General features: G+C 40.3%; 1 protein-coding gene across 1 annotated transcript in view; it reads right to left on the reverse strand.

Moving 5' to 3' along the window:
• bbs9 (Bardet-Biedl syndrome 9) overlaps positions 1 to 24,023 on the reverse strand; it is a 160,187-nt gene that overhangs the window by 109,478 nt on the left and 26,686 nt on the right. Inside the window, exons 9-10 of the mRNA XM_017725761.2 lie at positions 22,672 to 22,801; positions 4,190 to 4,371 (exon numbers count right to left, since the gene is read on the reverse strand). Of these exons, the coding sequence (XP_017581250.2) occupies positions 4,190 to 4,371; positions 22,672 to 22,801 (312 nt within the window). The remainder of the gene's footprint in view (positions 1 to 4,189; positions 4,372 to 22,671; positions 22,802 to 24,023) is intronic.

The raw sequence follows: 24,023 nt of genomic DNA on the forward strand, positions 1-24,023 counted from the left end.
TATATATCGGCTTCTTTTTCACCACTCAGGTTGCTGATGCTCAGCTAAAAATCAAACGCATCTCTAACAGCTGCAGGAACTTTATGAGAGCAATGAGAGTCTGTAGTGTGTCAGTCATTGAAACAGGCAGATGATAGTGATAATATACAGTGCTTCATCATAAATCGCGTTCCCACCAGTAATGAACTGAACAGTGTTTGATTGGAAGCAGACCAAGACCCTCAGATTTTGCCAGACCAGTTCAGTTATTTGCTGCAGACTCAAATACGGGTGGAGTTTTTACATGTGCCAAAATGGAGTGAACTACCACAAAAAAAAAAAAAAAAAAAAGTTTGACAGGTTTTCATTGAACAAGTAAAAAAAACTTCTCCATCTCTGGCTAACTGTCTGCACAGCGTGCCCAAGGCTGTGTTGTCTCAAACTGACATTTCATTAGCCTGCGATTGTGGTGTTTTTATTTATACGTCTCTATCAGCCCACTATGAACTACTGTCTCCCTTGGGTACAGGCCAGAGTACAGGCTAGAGGGTACTTCACAGCCCCCTAGCCCACAGGATGAGAAACCCTGTTTTAAATGATATGATGTGATGCTTTACGCTTAATATGACCAGAGACACTAACTAGCAGGGTGAAAAAGTCAGTTGCGATTCTAGGCTGATTTTAAGATTTGAGTGCACTATGAAAGACGACCAAAGTCCAATCGATTATTCAATAACAAGAAAAATCAGCTTTAAAGCTTTAAAATGGTGCCACAAAGCACTCCTTGGAGCAACACAACTGAATAAACACTTTTGGTTCCCTAAAGGTTGTGAACATTGGGCCTAGACCATTCTTTAGGTTTCTGAGGCCTACAAATTAAAAACCATGTAATAAGCAAGTGTAAAGAACCTTTACATTATGTGGAGGCTTGTTACACTTTATTTCAACTACAAAAAAAAATGTTCTTCAAAGAAACATGACCAAAAGTCATTATTATGATATCGCTTTAAAGAACCCTTTTTTTGGTACCTTTATTTAAAGAAACTAATAGAGCGAGAGACAAAAGAGACTGAGGACAGAGCAAAAGAGAGAGAAGGGAGAGAGGCAGTGATAAAGCTAGACAGATTCAGAAGATCCAACACCCTCCAACATAATGGCTCTTTCTTCATCATCAAATCTATTACAGCTCCTCCAAACTGCACCAGGCACTACCATGAAAACATCCAGTCCATAACAGTCCAGATAACGGCACTGATTTATGCAACAAAGTCTCGTCCTGGCCGCTTCCTCGCATAGCTGATGTCCATTTCACAACACGTGCTCGTAAAACAGGAGAGTGAATTTCTTTCACCTTCGCCTCCCTCTGCGGGACACCGAGGCTCTGTTCTTACCCACAAAGCCCCCAGTCTCCTGCCCTGCTGAGGGTTAAACTAGGTCAACGCCAGGCCTTGAATCTGCCATCAACATTGTTATTACAGAAAACACGTATGTTAAAGGCTTAAGTCTAAGTCGCAGAAGTTTCTTGTGATCAATTGCTGCCATCATATGCAAAAAAAAAAAAAACTGTCAGTTCTTTTCCTGAACATTGTCCAGCCCAGTGCCAACAGTAAAAAGCTTGTGTCTATAATACAACATTGTCATTTAGGGCTATAAATGTCATAATCAATAGAATTGGTGATAACTGATTATAAAAATACTGTATAAAGTACACTACACTACTGTGCATACCAGCGTTTCTGTAACATCAATTTTAATTTATTTTTTCCTGTGATCCACGTTAAATGTTTAAGTAGAAAAAAAGAGTCATCATTTATTTTTACATAACCATTTTCCAACCTCTCTTGTAAGTACCTGTAAATGACCTATATTCTGACCGGTTGTACTGGGACATATTTAAAAACCAACCCAGCCTGAAACACTCTCTATAACTTTAGTATGAATGGGTGGAGCTGAGTAAAAACCAACCCAGCCTGAAACACTCTCTATAACTTTAGTATGAATGGGTGGAGCTGAGTAAAAACCAACCCAGCCTGAAACACTCTCTATAACTTTAGTATGAATGGGTGGAGCTGAGTAAAAACCAACCCAGCCTGAAACACTCTCTATAACTTTAGTATGAATGGGTGGAGCTGAGTAAAAACCAACCCAGCCTGAAACACTCTCTATAACTTTAGTATGAATGGGTGGAGCTGAGTAAAAACCAACCCAGCCTGAAACACTCTCTATAACTTTAGTATGAATGGGTGGAGCTGAGTAAAAACCAACCCAGCCTGAAACACTCTCTATAACTTTAGTATGAATGGGTGGAGCTGAGTAAAAACCAACCCAGCCTGAAACACTCTCTATAACTTTAGTATGAATGGGTGGAGCTGAGTAAAAACCAACCCAGCCTGAAACACTCTCTATAACTTTAGTATGAATGGGTGGAGCTGAGTAAAAACCAACCCAGCCTGAAACACTCTCTATAACTTTAGTATGAATGGGTGGAGCTGCGTAAAAACCAACCCAGCCTGAAACACTCTCTATAACTTTAGTATGAATGGGTGGAGCTGCGTAAAAACCAACCCAGCCTGAAACACTCTCTATAACTTTAGTATGAATGGGTGGAGCTGAGTAAAAACCAACCCAGCCTGAAACACTCTCTATAACTTTAGTATGAATGGGTGGAGCTGCGTAAAAACCAACCCAGCCTGAAACACTCTCTATAACTTTAGTATGAATGGGTGGAGCTGAGTAAAAACCAACCCAGCCTGAAACACTCTCTATAACTTTAGTATGAATGGGTGGAGCTGCGTAAAAACCAACCCAGCCTGAAACACTCTCTATAACTTTAGTATGAATGGGTGGAGCTGAGTAAAAACCAACCCAGCCTGAAACACTCTCTATAACTTTAGTATGAATGGGTGGAGCTGCGTAAAAACCAACCCAGCCTGAAACACTCTCTATAACTTTAGTATGAATGGGTGGAGCTGAGTAAAAACCAACCCAGCCTGAAACACTCTCTATAACTTTAGTATGAATGGGTGGAGCTGAGTAAAAACCAACCCAGCCTGAAACACTCTCTATAACTTTAGTATGAATGGGTGGAGCTGAGTAAAAACCAACCCAGCCTGAAACACTCTCTATAACTTTAGTATGAATGGGTGGAGCTGAGTAAAAACCAACCCAGCCTGAAACACTCTCTATATCTTTAGTATGAATGGGTGGAGCTGAGTAAAAACCAACCCAGCCTGAAACACTCTCTATAACTTTAGTATGAATGGGTGGAGCTGAGTAAAAACCAACCCAGCCTGAAACACTCTCTATAACTTTAGTATGAATGGGTGGAGCTGCGTAAAAACCAACCCAGCCTGAAACACTCTCTATAACTTTAGTATGAATGGGTGGAGCTGAGTAAAAACCAACCCAGCCTGAAACACTCTCTATAACTTTAGTATGAATGGGTGGAGCTGAGTAAAAACCAACCCAGCCTGAAACACTCTCTATAACTTTAGTATGAATGGGTGGAGCTGAGTAAAAAGCAACCCAGGCTGAAACACTATAACTTCAGTGTGAATGGGCGGAGCTAAGTAAAAAGAAACCCAGGCTGAAACACTCTCTATAACTTTAGTATGAATGGGTGGAGCTGAGTAAAAAGCAACCCAGCCTGAAACACTATAACTTCAGTGTGAATGGGCGGAGCTAAGTAAAAAGAAACCCAGGCTGAAACACTCTCTATAACTTCAGCGTGAATGGGCGGGGCTAAGCTGTTCTTTCCATTACATCACAAAAACAAAGAATTTTTCTATATATGGACTGGAGAGTGAATGCTAAGTTTCAAAACATTAGTAATGGTTACGCACAAACTTAATTTTAAGGTACTGAGGAATACTCAGTTTTCCATGATATGAGCTCTTTAAACTCTGGGTTATGACCCAATTTGGACTACAGATGTCTTTGTTCTGCATCAGCATAATGAGGAATGAGTGTCAATATATTTGCTCGAGTGAGAAATGTGTGGTGAGTTAAAGGCTTTTTCATATCAAGTCAGAGAGCGTTTCTATTTTTTTGTTTGTTTTTGTAATTATTAAATCTACCAATATTACAAAATGATATCACAAATTAATTTATTTGAATTGTGTGAATGGATTTCATGAACTGTTTCCCAAAGGACTGAATTTGTGTGAATTCAAAGATATACACTTCTACTGTCAGTGTGTTTTAGACCTACCCTGGTTCTTGGTGGCTTCACGGATGACCTTGTGCAGAGCCTTCATCTCTGCGTCCACCTCATCATAGTTGACCTCCCTAGCCTCCACTTTAGGTGCAGTGAAGAAGGAGGGGTCAGTGCCCATGTAGGAGCACTGCAGATGACCCTCTGAACTCAGGGTCACCACTAAGCCCTTTAGTTCCCTAAAAACAATCAGAGTGACACAGAGTAGGACATTAAAGATAAGCAAAGCAAGTACCAAACTACAGCATTTCATCTTGACCTTCAAACCTTGACCTTGTTGTTTTTATTTCCATTTTCACCTTATTCATTTGATTTTCTACAGTTATTAATGTATAACATTAAAGGCATAACATTATCACCACCTCCTTGTTTCTAGTGGAACAGACACAGCAGTGCTTTTGGAGTGCAGCAGTGAGTTTGTAAACACATCAGTGTCACGGCTGGACTGAGAATAGTCCACCAACCAAAAATATCCAGCCAACAATGTCCTGTGACCACTGACGAAGGATTATAGGATGACCAACACAAACTGTGCAGCAGCAAATAAGCTATTGTCTCTGGCTTTACATCTACAAGGTGGACTGGCAAAGTAGGACTGTGTAATAGAGTGGACAGTGAGTGGACACAGTGTTTAAAAACTCCAGCAGCACTCGTACCAGCGTATCAGTGTTACTGCAGTGCTGAGAATGATCCACCACCCAAATAGTACCTACTCTGTGAGGGTCCATGGGGGTCCTGACCACTGAGGAACAGGGTAAAAGGGGGCTAACAAAGTATCAGAGAAACAGATGGACTACAACTGTTGGTCTGTAACTGTAGAACTAAAAAGTGCACCTATATAGTAAGTGGGGCTGATGGACAATGAGCATAGAAACAAGGTCATAATGTTATGCCTGATCGGTATATATTCCCACATATTATAACATTTAATTATAATATATATTCAGTAACACCCCCCATTTACTTAGAAATTCAAATATGGTATGGACCAAACATTTTTAATCTGCATTTTTGACAGAATTTGTCCATTTATTTTAATAAGCTATGTGTCAGAAAGGCATTTCAAGGCATACAAGCCACTGGGGATTTAAAAGTGAGAACAAAAATAAAGGGAAATACAGTGAGTGCAGCAGAACACTAGATGGCTTGGTGACCTAGAGGGTGTGAGTTGCTCATTTAGACAGAAAGAGGTGTGGGGGGCTTTGAGGACAGGCTCTGAGTGTGAAGGTTTTTAGAGGTGAGAAGACTGGTGGAGTCACTGATCTCAGAGCTGTATAGTTAGTGAAGAGGCAGAGAGCACGAATAAACTGTACAGTGCTGTACAGGCTCAGGGTCAGCAGAGGTGCTAACTGGAAACAGATGGTGCTGAGTTTTCAGGCCAGTGAGACTGTAAGTCTGGCTCAGGGTTACCCAGCACAGCGGCTGCACCTGTAAAGGGGGTTCCTTTTGTTGTTAAAACCCCATACACCCCACGCTAGAGGCCCCTGGTCCCCAAGTTTCCACAGGCTTTATTGATATTAGAGTCACCATTAATACAGATTATAGTTTTAGTTATACTGATGGATAACCAAAAGGCAGTTCATTGCAATGTGTACTTTTGCACTACAGACCAAAAAAACAAACAAACAAACAAACAAACAAAAAACATTAAATTGGTAGATCAATGGCAAAAATGACACAGACTAATGGCCATCCTATTTACATGGCTAAAAGGCACCAAAATAAATAAATACATAAACATAGACACACATAAAACTACATGAATGGTAAGTTTTTATTCTGTAAATGTTTATAATGCCATCTTAAAACTCTCATTTATGAAATATATACATATCATTTGATACTGTTATGCCATGAAATATAAGGAAACTATAATGATACTGAATTTTATCAATTGTACTCAGCATGTTACCCCCTACAGACCCTACTTTTCACTAACATTGGTGACCTCTACACTTGTCTTAACTGCTGAAGGTCACAGCTGACCTCGCGTTTCACTTCAAAGGCTTCCTCACCCAAGAAATCCCTTTCACCATTAGGCTTGTCATGACCATGTAAACTTAGTTGAAGGTTAATTGTACAAGGACCATTCTACAGAATTAGTTCGCTCTGTGGTCCCACATTAAAACATTAAAAAACAACAACTAAGAATTCAGACTTTAGGTATTTACAAGGATTATGTTATAATGTATGTAAACGCACTGCATGAATTGAGACAGTAATGAACTAAACGTACAGAAAATCAACATTTACAGTGTAGTTTTTATTGGGAGGTGTCTGTGCCAAACCCTAAGTTTACATTTTTTGCTGATGTTTTTTAAAAAAAAAAACATTTGGATTTCATTTAAAGTGAATTGAAAGATTTAGACTGATCATGAGTTTAATTTTTCATTGGAAAAAAACTTCCAAAAATGCTGGTCTGTGTTTTAATGTCACTACCGACACAGTTTGTATCCACAGATGGAGCCTCATTTTAGCCACACCCCTATATTTTAGAGTAGGAAGTGAGACTGCATCCCTGTCCCTCATGGCCACAAGGTAATTAGATCTCATTTTTCTAAAGTAAATGTGTCCAAAATCTGAAAATCAGTGTTGAAAATTAAGATATTAATATTTATTACTAAATATTCCACAGTCAACTGTCAGTGGTATTATAACAAAGTGGAAGCAATCGGGAATGACAGCAACTCAGCCATGGGTCAACTCAGCGGGGTCAGCGGATGCTGAGGCACATAGTGCACAGAGGTTGCTAACTTTCTGCAGAATCAATCACTACAGACCTCCAAACTTCATGTGGCCCTCGGATCAGCTCAAGAACAATGTAGAGAGCTTCATGGAATGGGTTTCCATGGATGAGCATCCAAGCCTTACATCACCAAGCGCAATGTAGAGCGTCAAATGCAGTGGCCAATCAAAGCAAAAGGACTTTAGTCCAAAGTCCAGCTCAGTTAAAAGTCTTAAATGCATTTTCATCTCTAAGTTTGAACCAATTCAATGAGCTGTAAACAATTGAAAGTAACAGTTTGATTGGCTCAAATAAACAACAATTCTGACCAATGAAACGTCTTTAATCATAAGCACTGCATAAAAAAAGATCTTCTTTGGAAACATGGTTGCTGGTTGCTACCTCAACCACTGTAAAGGAAATCTGTTGATCTAAAATAGGCTTTTTACATCAAACCACTCTGAGTTAATTTTGCCAACAACACATTTCCATTACAAGTTAGCTACATTAGCCTCAAAGCTCCAGCACAAAACTAAAGCAAACTTCAGTCTCCAAGCATCAACATTTCTCCAAACTATTTCTTAAAGTCTGATTTCATCAAGTAAAGACCGCTCCGTGGAGAATTCTTGCAAATTTCATTGAAGGCAGGTGTCTCAATACACAAAACGATCCCATTCACATCATTTTTGGGCTAAAAACATGGCAGGAAATGGATCGAAGGCCGTGTGTGAAAAGTGCTGGATGAGCATACGGCACTGAGCAGCTTGTTCAACATGAGAGCACCTCATTTTTCCAAGCAGAAATCCGAGCCAAAGCAAACAGAGTCACACCCACAGTAATGTATATTGCCTTTCTCTCCAGCGGTTCATCCTCACCCGATCCCCAGCGCACTGCTGACTGCTGCTCCTCCACATTTTGAAAGAGGCTTTTTCGGGGGCAGGAAAAAGAAGTGTGCATTTATCACTGCGGTCTTGCAAAAGCATTCAGACCATATTTATAATCTGTAATATGTCCAAGCTTGTAATTTCTTTACTGCATTATTTTATTTTATATAAATGGGCTTGTGATGGAATTTAACAAATCTATGAAATGGTTGGAGGCATTTAGGATGTATCTAGAACCAAACTCTGTTCTTCTAACTAGTTCTAACAAGTGCTATTTTCCAAGATAAGAAATTCTTGTTTTCACTATGTTTATGTTTACTTGCATCTATTTGATTCTATGTGGTGTTTTTACAAACAGTACTTTAAATTTCATTCTATATATGCTGAATGCAAAAGGAGATTTTTTCAGGGGTAAAATTATTATAGGCAAAACAAGACAGATAGACAGATACTTTATTGATCCCGAACTAAATTTAGCAGTGCATTGTTTCAAGCACATTGTATAAGTATTCAAGGAGATGAACCAAATATTTGGCAAGAAGACAAGCAAAGAGAGTTTTGTACTTGGACTGTTTTTCTTGAAATTTTCATTCTTTTTGACACATTATCAAATGTAAGCGGCGTTAGGTTCTCTAGCCATCAGTGATGGCCTAACAGCGGCGTTACCACCCAAGCTGATTGGACAACGTGATATAAATATTAAGATTATATGATATTCTTTCCATTTCTTGATTACAGAGCACAGAGACTGACACTTGTACTTCCCGATCTGTGCAATAACTTTCTCTCCTTCATCTTGACTGACCCCATTCACTCTCTGACTCAGAAATAGTTGTTTGTTGCGAAATCTAGTATTATTCAAGCTAAAGCATCACAGACCAAGGCCACTTACATAATTAGAAATTTTAAGAAATAAGAAAGTTTAATAAGTAAGATTTGTGAGAGGAAAAGAGCCTAAAAACTCATTCACTGGTAATCTCTAGACTATCATTAAGACTCAAAATCAGTTTTTTAATAATATAAAATACACTTTGATATCTAGTTTATAATATTTGAATCCATATTTCTACTGTATGTTTGAGTTATTATTGATCATAAATTAACAGTCATTGCAGAGAAACCTTCTAAGAATTGTTATAATTGTTTTTATCTAGCAATATAATTTTATCTGCTATTCAAAATAATAAGGGCTATGATTTTTTTTATAGGGTACATTTTTACAATGCCCTGCCCTGTATGTACCTCTCAGCCATTAAATTATACACACACATATATAAGTGTGTGTGTGTGTGTGTGTGTGTGTGTGTGTGTGTGTGTGTGTGTGTGTGTGTGTGTGTGTGTGTGTGTGTGTTATACAACAGTTAGTTCCAGCCACGCAAGCTGATTGGTCGAGAAGGTTCTAACTGCTGTTATTTCACCATAACATCACAGGTTTTTCACAAACACTGTATCACTCTGTTAAGACGCCGTTTCTAAGCAACAACTGTGACAGCTGTAGGAGACGCTCAAGCTACGTGAACATTTTCACTTCTTACTTAGCCACAAACAGAAAACGGACACTTTTAAGACCACATTTGACTGACAGCCGATTTGGACGGCCTCTGAAGATGAGATGACACTAAATTCCCAAACTTTCATCACCACTGCGCAGCTTGTCAGTCAGCAGCTGTGACAGAAGAACAGCTAAACAACCTGGAATCAGCCAGAAATGAACCCAATACAATTCACCAAATGTGTAGTCTGATCTTCAGAGTCTCAGCAAATCAGGTTGAGCCATAAAACTGGAGAAGTGAAAAACTAAAAAGCTGCTCGGTGGTGATGACAGTTTGGGAATTTAGTGGAAGGAGGTGGAGAATGAACTGAATGAGTGGGCGGAGCTTGTTACACACACACACACACACACACACACACACACACACAAGTATAAATACATATATATATATAAGCTTCAGATTTGTTTTCAGTATCATGTGTGCAATACAGTAATTCTAGTATAATATTTAATTTACAATTAAATATTATGGGGGCAGTCGTGGGTTGGAGGTTAGGGAACCAGCCCCGTGACTGGAAGGTCATCAGGTTCGATCCCCAGAGCCAACCGTATGGGACTGAGGTGCCCTTGAGCAAGGCACCTAACCCCCAACCGCTCCCCAGGCACTGCAGATGGGGTTGCCCACCACTCCGGGCAAGTGTGCTCACTACCCCCTAGTGTGTGTCTTCACTAATGTGTATGTGGTGTTTCACTGGACAGATGGGTTAAATGCGGAGGTGAAATTTCCCCACTATGGGACTAATAAGGGTCACTTAATTGTTCTCATGTACTTCTATGTGATATTTTAGGTTAGACCTTTTTACAGAATGGGATCGGATTAGTTCTTTTAGAGGATTCTCTTTACAGATTAGTGCCATCTCTACGTTTTACCCATGGCAATCTACTCTGCATCACATTTTGCATTAAAAGTACATTTAAAATTGTTTCTTGCAGTATCTTTACAAACTTCACAGGCAGGATCTGAATACCTTTGCTAACCACTGTAAATACACTCTGGCTGTGAGCCATGATGCTCTTTGAAGCCCTTTGCAGTAGCAGATGTGAGATTAGCTCTCTGATGGAAGCTGTACGGAGCTTGGTGGTGTTTTTCAGTACAGTCAGTAATTCCTGCATGCGTTTGCGTTTATCTATAAATTATATGTTTGTAACGTAGGCACAGGAGTGTGTGAGTGTATTTGTTCAGTCGTCTTGTGGCTGTGTTGAGTGGGATGCGTGTTTTGCTTTGCTGCTCGGTGTGGCTGCTGCGGGTGGATCAGCGTAGGGGACTCCTCTAGCTGGGTGGTAAAACACTCCAGCTGTGCAGCTACGGTACAGAACACACACAAACACACAAGAGCTCGTATGGGACATGCTCCACATCCCACTGCTCACATACTCTGCTGAACTATTCACACCTCATAATGCCACCAGCATATCAGCTACGGATGCACTGACACCTTTTTTCAGACAAAACACAAGTTCGTTTTTTGGTATATGCACAGATACCATAATGAGTGATCAACTTAGAACAGCTGTTAGTGCAGCCGTTAATTTAAATCATTAAAATCTAGCTGTTGTTAAATGAAATGCATTGGCTGGCTATGTTGCATCAGTTACCACAGCGCTGCAGTGGAGGAGAACAAGTTTTGTTTTGTTCGCGTTAATAAAGTACATTTGATATTTCTGATCCCACGTTCGTCTGTCCCTTTTCACTGTAGCACAGTGACCGCAGGAGTAACCTTAGAGGCCCACACATCCAAAGAGCACACTTGTGGAGTTCTACATCTTATAGGAGGCCTTTGTTCTGAGTGGTTGAGCTGTAGTTTAACGTCCACTTAAGCCAGACATGCACTGTGTGATTTTAGAAATCTCGTTCTTTGGCCACTCTCACAGCACATTTGAATAGTCCATTGAGTATGAAGAACGCCTGTGATTTATATCACTGTTGTCGAAACAAAACCACTCCAAAATGGTAACTTTACAGGAGAAGGAACAAACATACTTAATTTTTAATGTAAGTCAATGGAACCAGACCTTCATCCAGGTAATTTTGGGTCATTTCTTTCAGTCCATTCATCATGAAATGTACATACAATGTAAAGGGTTACAGGCATTTTCAAATTTTGTCAAAAACTGAAAAATGTCCAAAACGGAGATGCAAGGTTTTCTTCCAACAACAGCGATTTGCTCTGACTGACGTGCCGCAACACAGATGCTCACTCTGCACATTAAACGCAGCCTCTCCAGACGACTTCGTCTATGGACAACTTCCTAACAGCTGTTTTATTCAAAGCAACACGCTTCACATCTGAGTACCAAGCAAAAGCACAGAGAAACAGTAGCACTATAGCGGCTTTGCTAAACTGTACCACACTGTGCACTGAAACTAAAACCAGGCTGGGATGTGCATGAGTAATGTCTGATCTGTTCATCTGCATATTCATTTACTCAAAGTAACTAAGCAAAAATATTTGCTGTATCAAAGCACTCAAATTACTGTGAAATTTGAGATTTTTGCACCAAATCCTTTACTAAAGAAACATAATGCTGCTGTCAGAACAAAGCCTCTCTGTTTAAATGTGTCTATTTCTGTCCGTTGTTCAATTTAAAGAGACCTGCTGGCCTTTACATTGTGTGTAAATGCCATGATAAATGGACCAGTAGAAATGGTCGAAAACAAGAAACATGATGGGAGGTTTTGTTCCAACAGCAGCGATGACTGATTGATTATAAAATAAAGCAACAAGCAACAAGACACCATACATTAGTGATTTCACGGGGAAGAATGTAATTAAGCACAACAAAAAATATGATATAATGCACTATTTTTCCATAAATAATTGAAGTTATTATTAACAAACAAATATTCTGCCAAGAAACAATGTATAACAGCTAACAAACAGTCATTTGGGATTTAGCCACATACATACTGGACAAATTTAGGTGCAGAAGCAAAAATTCCATAACTTACAGTGTGCAAAATATAAGAAGGAGGGAGCTGTGTGAGATTCAGCCTGGGTTAGATGCTACATAAGGCAGATCTAACTAAACGTCAGACATTTGAAACATGTAAGGCAATGTACAGTAAGTACTTTAATTCAAACCTGGGACATTAATAGAGATGACGGCTATCTTTTAGCACGTTAGCCAAGCAATGATTTTTCAAGACGTGGCGCAGTTATACAGACATTAGTTGTTGTGAGTAGTTGGCAGTCATAGGTGTGTGTATATATGACATATTTCACAATGGCTTAAAACATGGCTTAGCCAATCAGGTTCTAGGCTTGAAACTATTCATTTTAGAACAAGAGATTTGCAACCTCATCCCTGGAACGGTACAGGGACTGTCAAAAGTCAAGTCCAGAGCTATATTACTCCACGATGGACAAAGCATAACGACCAGCTGCATCATTAAAGAGATGAACAGAGTACCCACAGTCTGACAGCACAGCTCATGTAAACACACTCTGACCTACAAGTTGTAAATACACAACCTGAACCACACTATTAGTCATAACTGCTTCGATTACAACTGTTTAAAATTACAGTGCGATTATGGCTGTTTGAGACGTGATATTTCGAGCTGCGGCCACTCCTTATCTGTTTTGATTGGCCGGCCAATATGGGACATCTTGGAGTAATTTCCCGCTGTGGCTTCAGCTATGAGGTTGCATATGGAAACAATAATAATTGTCGTTCATTAATAACTTTCTTGTAACTAAGCCTAGTACAAATGCATGAGGAAAGTGAGTGCAGGCCCAGCGCTACTTAATAAATGCTGTGTGTGTGTGTGTGTGTTTGCTACTAGGGCTCAGAATGCAATGATCACTGTATCACTTTGCTGGTATAATCCTGACTGTGATGGTGGGTACCACCATAATATGATGTTGGCTAGACTGCAGCAAAAAGTCAGAAACCAAACCTGTGTTCTTCTAAACGATTAGTTCCAGGATTAGTTTTACCAGAGGAGGTCCGGTACTGTAATTTGTGCATGATTTGACTGGACAATTCATATGGGATAAAGGATCTGTGTAGACGTTTATGTCAGCATTATGTGACTCCAGACACTGTGTGTTGTGTGGCTCAATGGCATAAAGACTAGCATTAAGCTAGTGAAGACGGAGCATTTAATTTACAAGGCGCCACGCAACAAGCCTTCACAAGACATATTCCCACATATTGTGGATTTCAGTAGTCTTGTTATGAGCTTGAGGACTAAAGAATAGAGCAAAACCAGCTTTATTTTATCTGTTAACCTCATCTTCGGGTCATAAAAAACAATAACAATAACAATGGCAGCACCATTTTCTATTACTCAGTTTTGTTATTACATTACTGTGACACTACTTGTTGGTTCCAACAAGACTTTTACTAAGAGTTCAGTGATGTCTAGAAGGTAATTTGCTCCAGAATAATTACTCAGCAGGCTGGATTACTGGAGAACTGAATTAAAAATCACTGATCGGATCGGGGGCAGAAAAACTTGATTGGAACATCTCTAGTTTTTACTTACAAAATCACACAAAAATTGAAACAATTGTCTTTCAGCAATGTAAAGGAAAGAAAAATGTCCTTGGAAAGATTAGGATTCAGATCACTAATTTCCACTTGCGGTCACCATCAGTCATTTCGGTTTCTATAATCCAACCCATCGTTTTCACGCTTGAATTAAAGTTTTTGAGGTAAACAGTTCTGATTAAATATATAAGCTTCAGCCGCTGCCATTCCTTGTTGCGTGGGAACGTTTGAAAAGCAGAACCAAGTGTTCCATACCATGAACTGCAGACATGAACCACACAAACATCTGCTGCATTCTGACTGGGTAGACGCATTGCATTAGCTTGATGGTTGGGTTAATTTGCATGAAGTTCAGGTCTGCTCAACTTTTTGGCTACATTCACATTACCAGGTTGAAGTGGCATAAATCTGATTTTTTGCCCTATCGCAAATCAGATGTTTTCAGGTCTGTGTGGCCACGCAAATCTGATCTTTTCAAATCCGACCTGAGCCACTTTCATATGTGGTCCGAAATCGGAAACGTATCGGATCTGTGGCCATGCAACTTTAATGTGACACTCAGATCAGAATACATGTGCCTTTTTCCTCTGTGTATGTGCCATCATTCAGCGTTAACATGGCAGCAGCTGCGGACAGACTTTAAAGCATGTAAATGGTGGGAAACCAACACATTTCACCCTTTTCGTTTTAATAATGAACAGCTGAGGTCTGATCAGAGTTAATTACCTTCGCAGTGAAGGTTCATCCTGTTTGTTGATTTCTTTGCTGTACATAATTCATTCACATGCCATTACTGAGTGGGATGTACGCATGTGGGTCATTTCTTCACATTAATGACAGATCTGAGTCACTTACCTAAATCAGTGTGAGCCACTGAGTCAGAAAGATTGGACCTGAGCAAAAAAAAAAAAATCAGATTTGAGCTACGTTTATTGGGCTACGTTTACACAGCAGGTAAAAGTGGCTTAAATCCGATTTTTTCCCCAAATCCGATTTTTTTGTTTAGCTGTTCACATTATCTTTTAAATGTGATCTGTATGGGACATCAGTCTGAACAGATCATGTTCCCAAACCGACCCACATGCGCAAAAGAATCCTTCATGTGTCATGCTAGTCCAGAGATAAACAGTCATGACGGCCAGAGAACGCCAGTCGCTCCCGGAGCTTTCAGTTGAATCTTCGTCAGCATCACAGGACCGATTATAAAGTTCCAATGACTGACAGCAACACGGTGTGTTCGAGTTCGCCGTAATAAGGGCACGTTATTCGGTCACGGTCACTTCTTTGGTTCATGTTCTCTTTAAACTGTTCTCTGTTCAAAACCTCTACTTTTTGGTACAGAAACATCAGCCTAAATATGTTTATTAGCCTCAGCAGCGCGAAATTACGATGAATGTCGAGTTGGACTGAGTCGCGTTGCTGCAGATCAGATACGGATCAGATTTCAAAACCACATATGAAAGCGTCTCAAAATGTAGCGCGAGTATCGGTGCTGGTGTTGCATCTCCATTAAAAACACTGGTTTTGAATTTTTGCCCACCATGCTACAAAATAGTGTGTCCGGTGTGCACTTCACTTCTTTTTTTCGTCTGGGAAGCAGCACGTCACTAGAATTTTCTATAAAATAGACTTTTATGACATTCTTCATTTGAAGTTAGTATGAAATAAACAAAAGCTGCATTCCAGGTTGAAGTGGCACAAATCCCTAATGTGACTTGATGTTTTCAGGGCAGTGTGGATATGCAAATCTGATCTTTTCAAACCCGACCTGAGCCACTTTCATATGTGGTCCTAGATCGCATACGTATCTGGTTTGTGGCCATGCAACCTTAAATGGTACGGAAGTTAAAGCCTGTAAATGGTGGAAAAGCAGCTCATCTCACCTTTTTCACCTTCGTCTCACTCTAATAATGAAGCTGAGAGCTGATCAGAGTTAATTTTCCTTGCAGCGAAGGCTCGTTCTGACCATTTGTCTGAACCATCGTGTCAGAAAGATCAGATCTGAGAAATGAGGCTTGTAATGTGGACATAGCTAAAAGCATGTTCTACTGTCCGCCATGCAAGTTCCCATATGCACTAGGCCTGCACTATCCCATTTTTAGCTGATCTTATATTTTCAACGTATTTTCAGAAGAGGGAAGAACACAGGGTGACATACAAGAGTGGAGGGAGGTGCACACAGGTGGATTATATCCTTAGCAGGAGATGCCACCTAAAGGAGATTGGAGATTGTTAAGTGGTGCCAGGGGAAAGTGTAGCAAGGCAGCATAGGGTGGTTGTCTGTAGAATGAGATTAGAAACAAAGAAGAGGAAGAGAGTGAAGACAGAGCCAAAGATTAGATGGTGGAAGCTGAAGGAGGAGGATGGTTGCAGGCAGTTCAGGGAAAAATTGCAACAGGCCCTTGGGGGCAGTGAGGAGCTAATGAGGACTGGGAAACTACAGCTAAGGTGGTGAGAGAAACTGGCAAGAATGTGTTGGGTGTTTCGTCTGGTCAGAGGAAAGAAGACAAGGAAAGTTGGTGGTGGAATGAGGAAGTCCAGGAGAGTATTGAGAAGAAGAAGGCAGCTAAGAAAAAGTGGGATAACCAGAGAGATGAAGGAAGTAGGCAGGAGTGCTGTGAGGCTAGTCGCATAGCAAAAAGAATGATGGAAAAGGCAAAGGCTCAGGCCTGTGATGAGCTGTATGAGAGGCTGGACAGTAAAGAAGGAGTAAAGGACTTGTATCGTTTGGCTAAACAGAGAGATAGAGCTGGAAAGGATGTACAGCAGGTTAGGCTGATAAAGGATAGAGAGGGAAATGTACTAGTGAGTGAACAGAGAGTGTTGAGTAGATGGAAGGAGTACTTTGAAGAACTAATGAATGAGGAAAACGAGAGAGAGAGAGGAGGACAACGGGGGGAGAGATAGTGGATCAGGAAGTGCAGAGAATTAGTAAGGTGGAAGTGAGGGCAGCTTTAAAAAGGATGAAGAATGGAAAGGCAGTTGGTGGAGGTATGGAGATGTTTAGGAGAGAAGGCAGTGGACTTTTTAACCAGGTTGTGTAACAAAATCCTGGAGAGTGAGAGGATGCCTGATGAGTGGAGAAGCAGTGTACTGGTCCCCATTTTTAAGAACAAGGGTGATGTGCAGAGCTGCAGTAACTACAGAGGTATAAAGTTGATGAGCCACACCATGAAGGTATGGGAAAGAGTTGTTGAAGCAAGGCTAAGGCGAGAGGTTCAGAACCGTGAGCAGCAGTTTGGTTTCATGCCCAGAAAGAATACCACAGATGCAGTTTTTGCGTTGAGAGTGTTGATAGAGAAGTACAGAGAAGGTCAGAAGGAGCTGCATTGTGTCTTTATGGATCTAGAGAAGGCATATGATAGGGTGCCAAGACAGGAACTGTGGTACTGTATGAGGAAGTCAGGTGTAGCTGAAAAGTATGTTAGGGTGGTGCAGGACATGTATGAGGATAGTGAGACAGTGGTGAGCTGTGCAGTTGGAGTGACAAATGGTTTCAAGGTGAAGGTGGGGTTACATCAGGGATCAGCTTTGAGCCCCTTCTTGTTTGCAATGGTGATGGACAGGTTGACAGATGAGGTCAGGCAGGAGGCTCCATGAACCATGATGTTTGCAGATGACATTGTAATCTGTGGTGAGAGTAGAGAGCAGGTGGAAGAGAATCTGGAGAGGTGGAGGTTTGCACTGGAGAGGAGAGGAATGAAGGTCAGTAGAGACAAGATGGAATACATGTGTGTGAATGAGAGGGAGGCAGGTGGAAAGGTGAAGATGCAAGGAGTAGAGGTCGTAAAGGTGGATAACTTCAAATATCTTGGGTCAACCATCCAGAGCAATGGACAGTGTAGAAAAGAGGTGAGGAAGAGGGTGCAGGCAGGATGGAGTGGGTGGAGACGGATGTCAGGGCTGATGTGTGACAGAAGAATAGCAGCAAGAGTGAAAGGGAAGGTTTACACGACAGTAGTGAGTCCTGCTATGATGTACGGTTTGGAGACTGTGGCTCTGTCTAAAAGACAGGAGGCTGAGCTGGAGGTGGCGGAGATGAAAATGCTGAGATTTTCGTTGGGAGTGACAAGGCTGGACAAGATTAGAAATGAGCAGATCAGAGGGACAGTGAAGGTGGAGCAGTTTGGAGATAAAGCCAGAGAGGCCAGGTTGAGATGGTTTGGACATGTGTTGAGGAGGAATAGTGGATATATTGGCCAAAGAATGTTGGAGATGGAGCTGCCGGATAGAAGGAGAAGAGGTAGACCTCAGACAAGGTTTATGGATGTAGTGAAGGTGGACATGGAGATGGTTGGTGTGAAAGTAGAGGAGGCAGTGGATAAGGCAAGATGGAGGCAGATGATCCGCTGTGGCGACCCCTAAAGGGAGCAGCCGAAAGAAGAAGAAGAAGATATTTTCAACGCTACACAGCATTTAGTAAGCTAGCCCCCACACGAACACCATTATCATGTCCCCATGCTACAATACTGTATTTAATTTAAGAGTTTGTGCTGTTTATTTGAGTTTACAGAACTTACACTCAATACAAGCATTTTCAACTACAAATAAAGGGCACTGTTCAAATTTTGACCATACAAAATTTCAGTTAACACTGAAAAATTCTGGCCAAAAGAATCTTAGCACAAAGATAAGAGTCAAGTGATACAGTGACCATCACTCTGAATGCTATCTAACAGTTAACAGTTAGATACTTTGAGGCTTTTGGGAAACCACAATCCATTTCAAACAAAGAGGATGTTCTTTGATGGACCTGGCATCTATTTCAAACTATACAGAACGTGTGTGCACAGAGAATACTTGGGGGTCCCGGTGGGGTGGAGATATGAGCTCAGGACAAGGACAAAAAGCTCATTTAGGCAGTGCTGACAGACAAGCTCTTTTAATGCAAGAGCAAAAGCAGCGAGAAAAAAAACAAAAAACCAAAGGGACAAAACTAGAGCGAGTGACCCAGAGAAAGAGAAGGAGACAGGGAAGTGAGAGAGAGTGGGAGAAAATGAGAGAGATAGAGGACGAGAGAGTGAGCTTTCACTCAGCACGGCCTACAGGAGTATCTGTTACCTTATCAGATGAGAAAGAATCTGAGCAAACAGTTCCAGAAAAACACATGGCTCATCTCAGGCCTGGGAAGAAGAGTCCTCTCGCTTTTCACACAGACAAGCAGCAAGAGGCCTTCCATCAAAATGACGCTGTCCAGAAAGCCATAATTAAAGCCCACTGTCAAACACACAAGGACAGGCGTTATATCTGGCTTGTGATAAAGCTGATTAAAGCCTTGGATGCTAGGGATGTAAATCTCAGACGTCATGATTTAATTTAATTACTATGCTTTCTTAAACAACTCAATACTTCATAAAATCTCAGATTTCAGCATGATTTGATTACATTATCCAGACAACAGGAAAAAAACCATTTTGAGTATCTTTACACAGGAACACCCTCATGCAACTTCAACTGCTTGAAACCACATGTAACTAAACTGCATAATGTAAAGCGTCCTGCAACTCGTCGGAATCTTAACCGCAACAGTTGGAAGCATTTCAGCTTCATGGAGCAGGTTTCATAAAACAGGGCATCAAAACAAAAAGATGGCTTTGCTTTCTGAGCCATTACAACAAATGTGAGTTTCTCGAAGACAGCATTTCTGCACCTAGAAGTGTTAACTAGCCAGCTAACACAGTAACAGGAGGCCGCTTAAGAAAAAGTCCCGTTACCCTTGAACGTATTAAAATTTCATAATGAATGGATCAAAAGAAATGGTCCAAAATTACATGGAAAAAACATACACATCTAGAAAACAAAAACACAAACAACACACACAAAGATGATAAAAAAAAGCTGCACATATGTAAATTACACATCATGGTTAACTTTATAGCATGAACAATAGGGTGTAACAAAAATATAAACTGCTACTTTGCCTAACTAGAGAAGAAATATCTTTGTTTTTGACTACTTCATGTAACTGTCCAGTTACACAGAAATTATGTGGCAAGCAACTTACAACATGCAACTAGTTGTATGAAAGTGGCACTGTGTAATGTGTGCATTTCTTTCTAATTTAATAGAAAGTTTTTCATCTGCATTACAAGTTTTTTTTTCAGCAAAACTTTTTTAATATGTAAAATCTTTATCTTTAATGACTGTGTGCCCTCGAGCTGGCATGGACTCCACAAGTTTGAGCAAAAGCCTCTGAGGAGCAGATCAAATCTGACAACGGTCAACTGAACTCAGGCATCAAAGTAAGAGATAAAAAAAAAAAAAAAACTTGAGCAGTGACCTAGAAATAATGCTTGTCCATTATAATAATACTTCTTCATTTTACTTGTCATAACTTTTCTTTGTTTAAAATTTTACACAATTCTGTTCACACGATTCAATATTCCATTGTTTATTTCCAAGTTTATACAAAAAAATAATCTCAGATTTTCAATGTGGACTTTGGGGGGGGTGGGGGGGGGGGGGGGGGGGGGGGGTTTGACAGTTTTCGTTTCCAATTTGTGGCTGAATGTGTCCTGAATCTCAATTTCATTTTCATTTCGTTTCACTAGCAGCACACACTATTGGATTCCAGCTGAAAAAAAGTAAAACAGACTAATATACTCTGGTTGGTCTTGAACTAGATCAGGAGGCAAGAAATTCGATTCTGTGTCCTCACACACTTCTTCATTTTCCATGCCAAAATCTGCATCCCGGCTGGTTGGTAATAGTGGCTATGATCTGGGAAGAGCTCATTTAAAAACCCTGACTTGACACAGGAGTGGTTGATATCTTCCATTTAGGCAAGGCAGTCGAGTGTGTGGACTTGCCTGATGCTATATTGTGGTTTTCAGTAATGGCACAGAGCAGGATCCTGGCAGCGCATTTGGCAAACAATCCAGCCTTTCTGCAGGGACCATTTCCCAACCTGGAACTTACACTAAAGAACTGACCTCCAAAGAAATAATAACGTGGGACAGTCAAACGGCGTGCTTCTTCCGTTTTCCTGTTTTATACCCAGTTGAAACTGTGCTACAGGATATTAGACACTAAACTATGACCTCATCAACCAGACAAGAACCCGGGCCAACAAGAAAGCCAAGGAAGCAGATGCCTGTTACAATAGGGCTGCATTATACGCAGAAAATGCCATAAATACAGATTTTTTTGACACGGTGTAATTTTTATGCAGATTTTGACACAAAATTACTTCATTAAAACAGGAAATTTTGGATAAAATCTCAAATTCGCATAGATGTTTACCACCTCACTCGAGGTGGGTAAGGTTTTTGCCCATAAAAGGCTACATTCACATACCAAGTTGAAGTGGCACAAATCAGATTTTCTGCCCTAATGTGACTCAGATCTGATGTTTTCAGGGCTGTGTGGACGTGCAAATCCACTCTTTTCAAATCCGACCTGAGCCACTTTCATATCCGGCACGTATCCAATTCGTGGCCATGCGAACTTAATGTGATGCTCAGATCGGAATTCATGTGCTGGTTTACACTGCACGTGTGCCATCATTCACTGTTACCATGGCAGCAGTAGTTTGTGCTGATGACGCACATCATTCATTCATGTGATGAATGATTCATGTTACTGAGTAGGATGTGCACATGTGGGAACACATAAGAGTGATTTTATTCTGCAGCTGATATCCAGCCATTTTATTATATCACGGTATTTTTTAATGTAAAAAACAAACAAACAAAACAGTCACAAAATCAAACTGTACTCATTTTGCATGCAAGGCAACTTGTCTTTATAAGCCTAGAATCTATTAGTTTTATCTATCAATTTACTTGTAATGTCTGTAGTGGTTGGCCAGGCATTTTCTGACATAGTGTTAATGAACCAACCTGCATCATCATCTAAAGGAAAAAACTTCTAAACAGCAATTAGCCCAAAGCATGTGGCTTTCATTTAGCAATGTCAAGAATGTGTTAAGGCTTTTAGGCTTCTTACTCACTGTGTTATCGACTGTTTTTTAGCTTATACTAAAGCTTCAACCTCAACAACACTCATAGTGACAAATCTTGTCAAATCCAATAGGATTTCTAAATGGAAATCTGAATGTCATATCAGGGAAAGCTGAATTTTTACTGCTTTTTGAATCCACTGTTTTTGTGACGTCACGACCAACATATTTAAATATAGTCTTCTAAGAGGAGTTAAGCTCCTCCCATTTGTGTTGAAGTTAGAAGAAGTGTTTCAGCCCGGACTGCTTTTTGAATGAGGCACAATACAGAACAAAAGGAGGCTAATCAGAACAGAGCTCACTTACATATATCAGTCTTAAATGTTTTGAAAAAACAGTCATGTGAAATATTGCACATAAAACCACACAAATGTCAAAAGTGGGCCTTAGAAGACATAAAAACGACGTATTATTTGGAATTTATTTATTATTGTAATTAATTTCACAGGTAGGATGAGCATATTTTGAGTAAGCAAAATGTCTGTTTGCAATATCACTGCATTATACTGTATAAAGAGTTTCATCCCAACATAAATTAAACTTCTTTAATGATTTTTGTATTTTTTTCTTCATGATATGCATTGCTGGATGTGAGCTTTACTCAAACAAGAAATATTAGAAATACAGAAATAAAATAATGTTTTTTGACAAGTGCTTTAGCTATTATTCATTTCAAACTTCTTTATATCCAAAAAATTTATTATAACACACACACACACACACACACTTATACAATGTATAGAGTTATAAAGTCCCAATTGCATAATGCAACCTATTGCAGTATCAATACTGCACAGGCTAATATTTTGATAATGATTAACGCAAAATGATATATCGTGCAGCCCTTGTGGGCGTACTTACAGAAAGTTGGCCACACGTACAGCCACAGGCACGCAGGACAGTTGGGCCGCCCACTTCAGCGTGGTGTCCTGATACACCAGCAGCATGTTGTTGTGGTTACCCAGCAGGACATTAGTGGTGCCCTCAGAAACTGCGGATGGAACAAGAGCGTTAGTGCCATGTGAACACACACATACAACATGAGCACTCAGACCACCTGTGAAGGGCCTGTTGCTGTCTTTTTTTTTTTTTACCCTCCATACTATTTGAGGACAGGAGGAAGGCCAGTGTGGTGACCAGGGTGTCGTAGGTGTGTGTGCGGTCTTAGTGTGCAGTGTCAGGGAGGTCAGGTTAATGACAGGCTGCTGCTCGTTCCTCCAATGCCACTTCAAACCACCCAGAACTCCCTCGTTTCTCACTTCCCAAAAATGCCCTGGAATTAAGGAGCACGCCTACGCCACACCTACGCTTTAAGCCTCAGAGTCCGGCCTAGCCTCCAGCCGCCTCTCATGCTCACACACATGCGTTAATACATGCGTGCACACACACGCATGCAAATGTACTTTTCTATTTCTACAGACAAAGCCTGTAATAGCAGGGATTTATCAAACAGACACGTCAATGAGTTTTAATTCACTGACCTCAAAAGTGGTCTAAGAGATTGGTCTGTGTGCATGAGTAAATGAGAGCGTACTGCAGTGCAGGGGTGCGGCCCTACAAACTAACGCACAACAGTCATGTTATTTTTCCTCTGTACTGAACACAAATGATTGGATTCATTGTTTTTGATCATTTTTTAAATGTGGCTTTTACTTTGTCCATTGCAATTAATTAAATGTCAAAATATTGTGACATATCTTGTATCATAAAAAATTCAAGTATTGTGATATTACAATGTCTACAGGAAACTACAGTTGCACTTGAGTTGGGTCTTGCAACTTACTTGAAATGCAGCCGCAATAGTTGCAAACATTTCAATTTTCTTGTAACAGCCAAACTAAATGGATGATGTGATTGACATGATGTTGAACAGCATACTTTCAAAAGATAGATTAGGAAAAATAATAGGAATATATATATACTCGAATAGCAAAAGTAACCCCTTCTGAATGACTTTATGCAGGGTTTTTTTTTATTTTGTCAGTTTCCTGATCCCTGATAGCAAATATGAGTTTGTCCAAGTTAACGTTTCTGTAATCAACAAATATTAAAAGCTGTTTAAATGGCTGCTTGTGCCACCGTTCAGTCTTCTTTAACCTGCTGGCAACAGATCCTCCTAGCTAGATTAATTTTCTCCTCTTTTGCTGCCCTCTAACTTTATAGGATTTTTCTTTTGCTTTCCAAACAATAAAATTATCACAGAAAACAAGACA

This window comes from Pygocentrus nattereri, chromosome 19, assembly GCF_015220715.1.
Source record: "Pygocentrus nattereri isolate fPygNat1 chromosome 19, fPygNat1.pri, whole genome shotgun sequence".
Taxonomy (NCBI): Eukaryota; Metazoa; Chordata; class Actinopteri; order Characiformes; family Serrasalmidae; genus Pygocentrus; species Pygocentrus nattereri.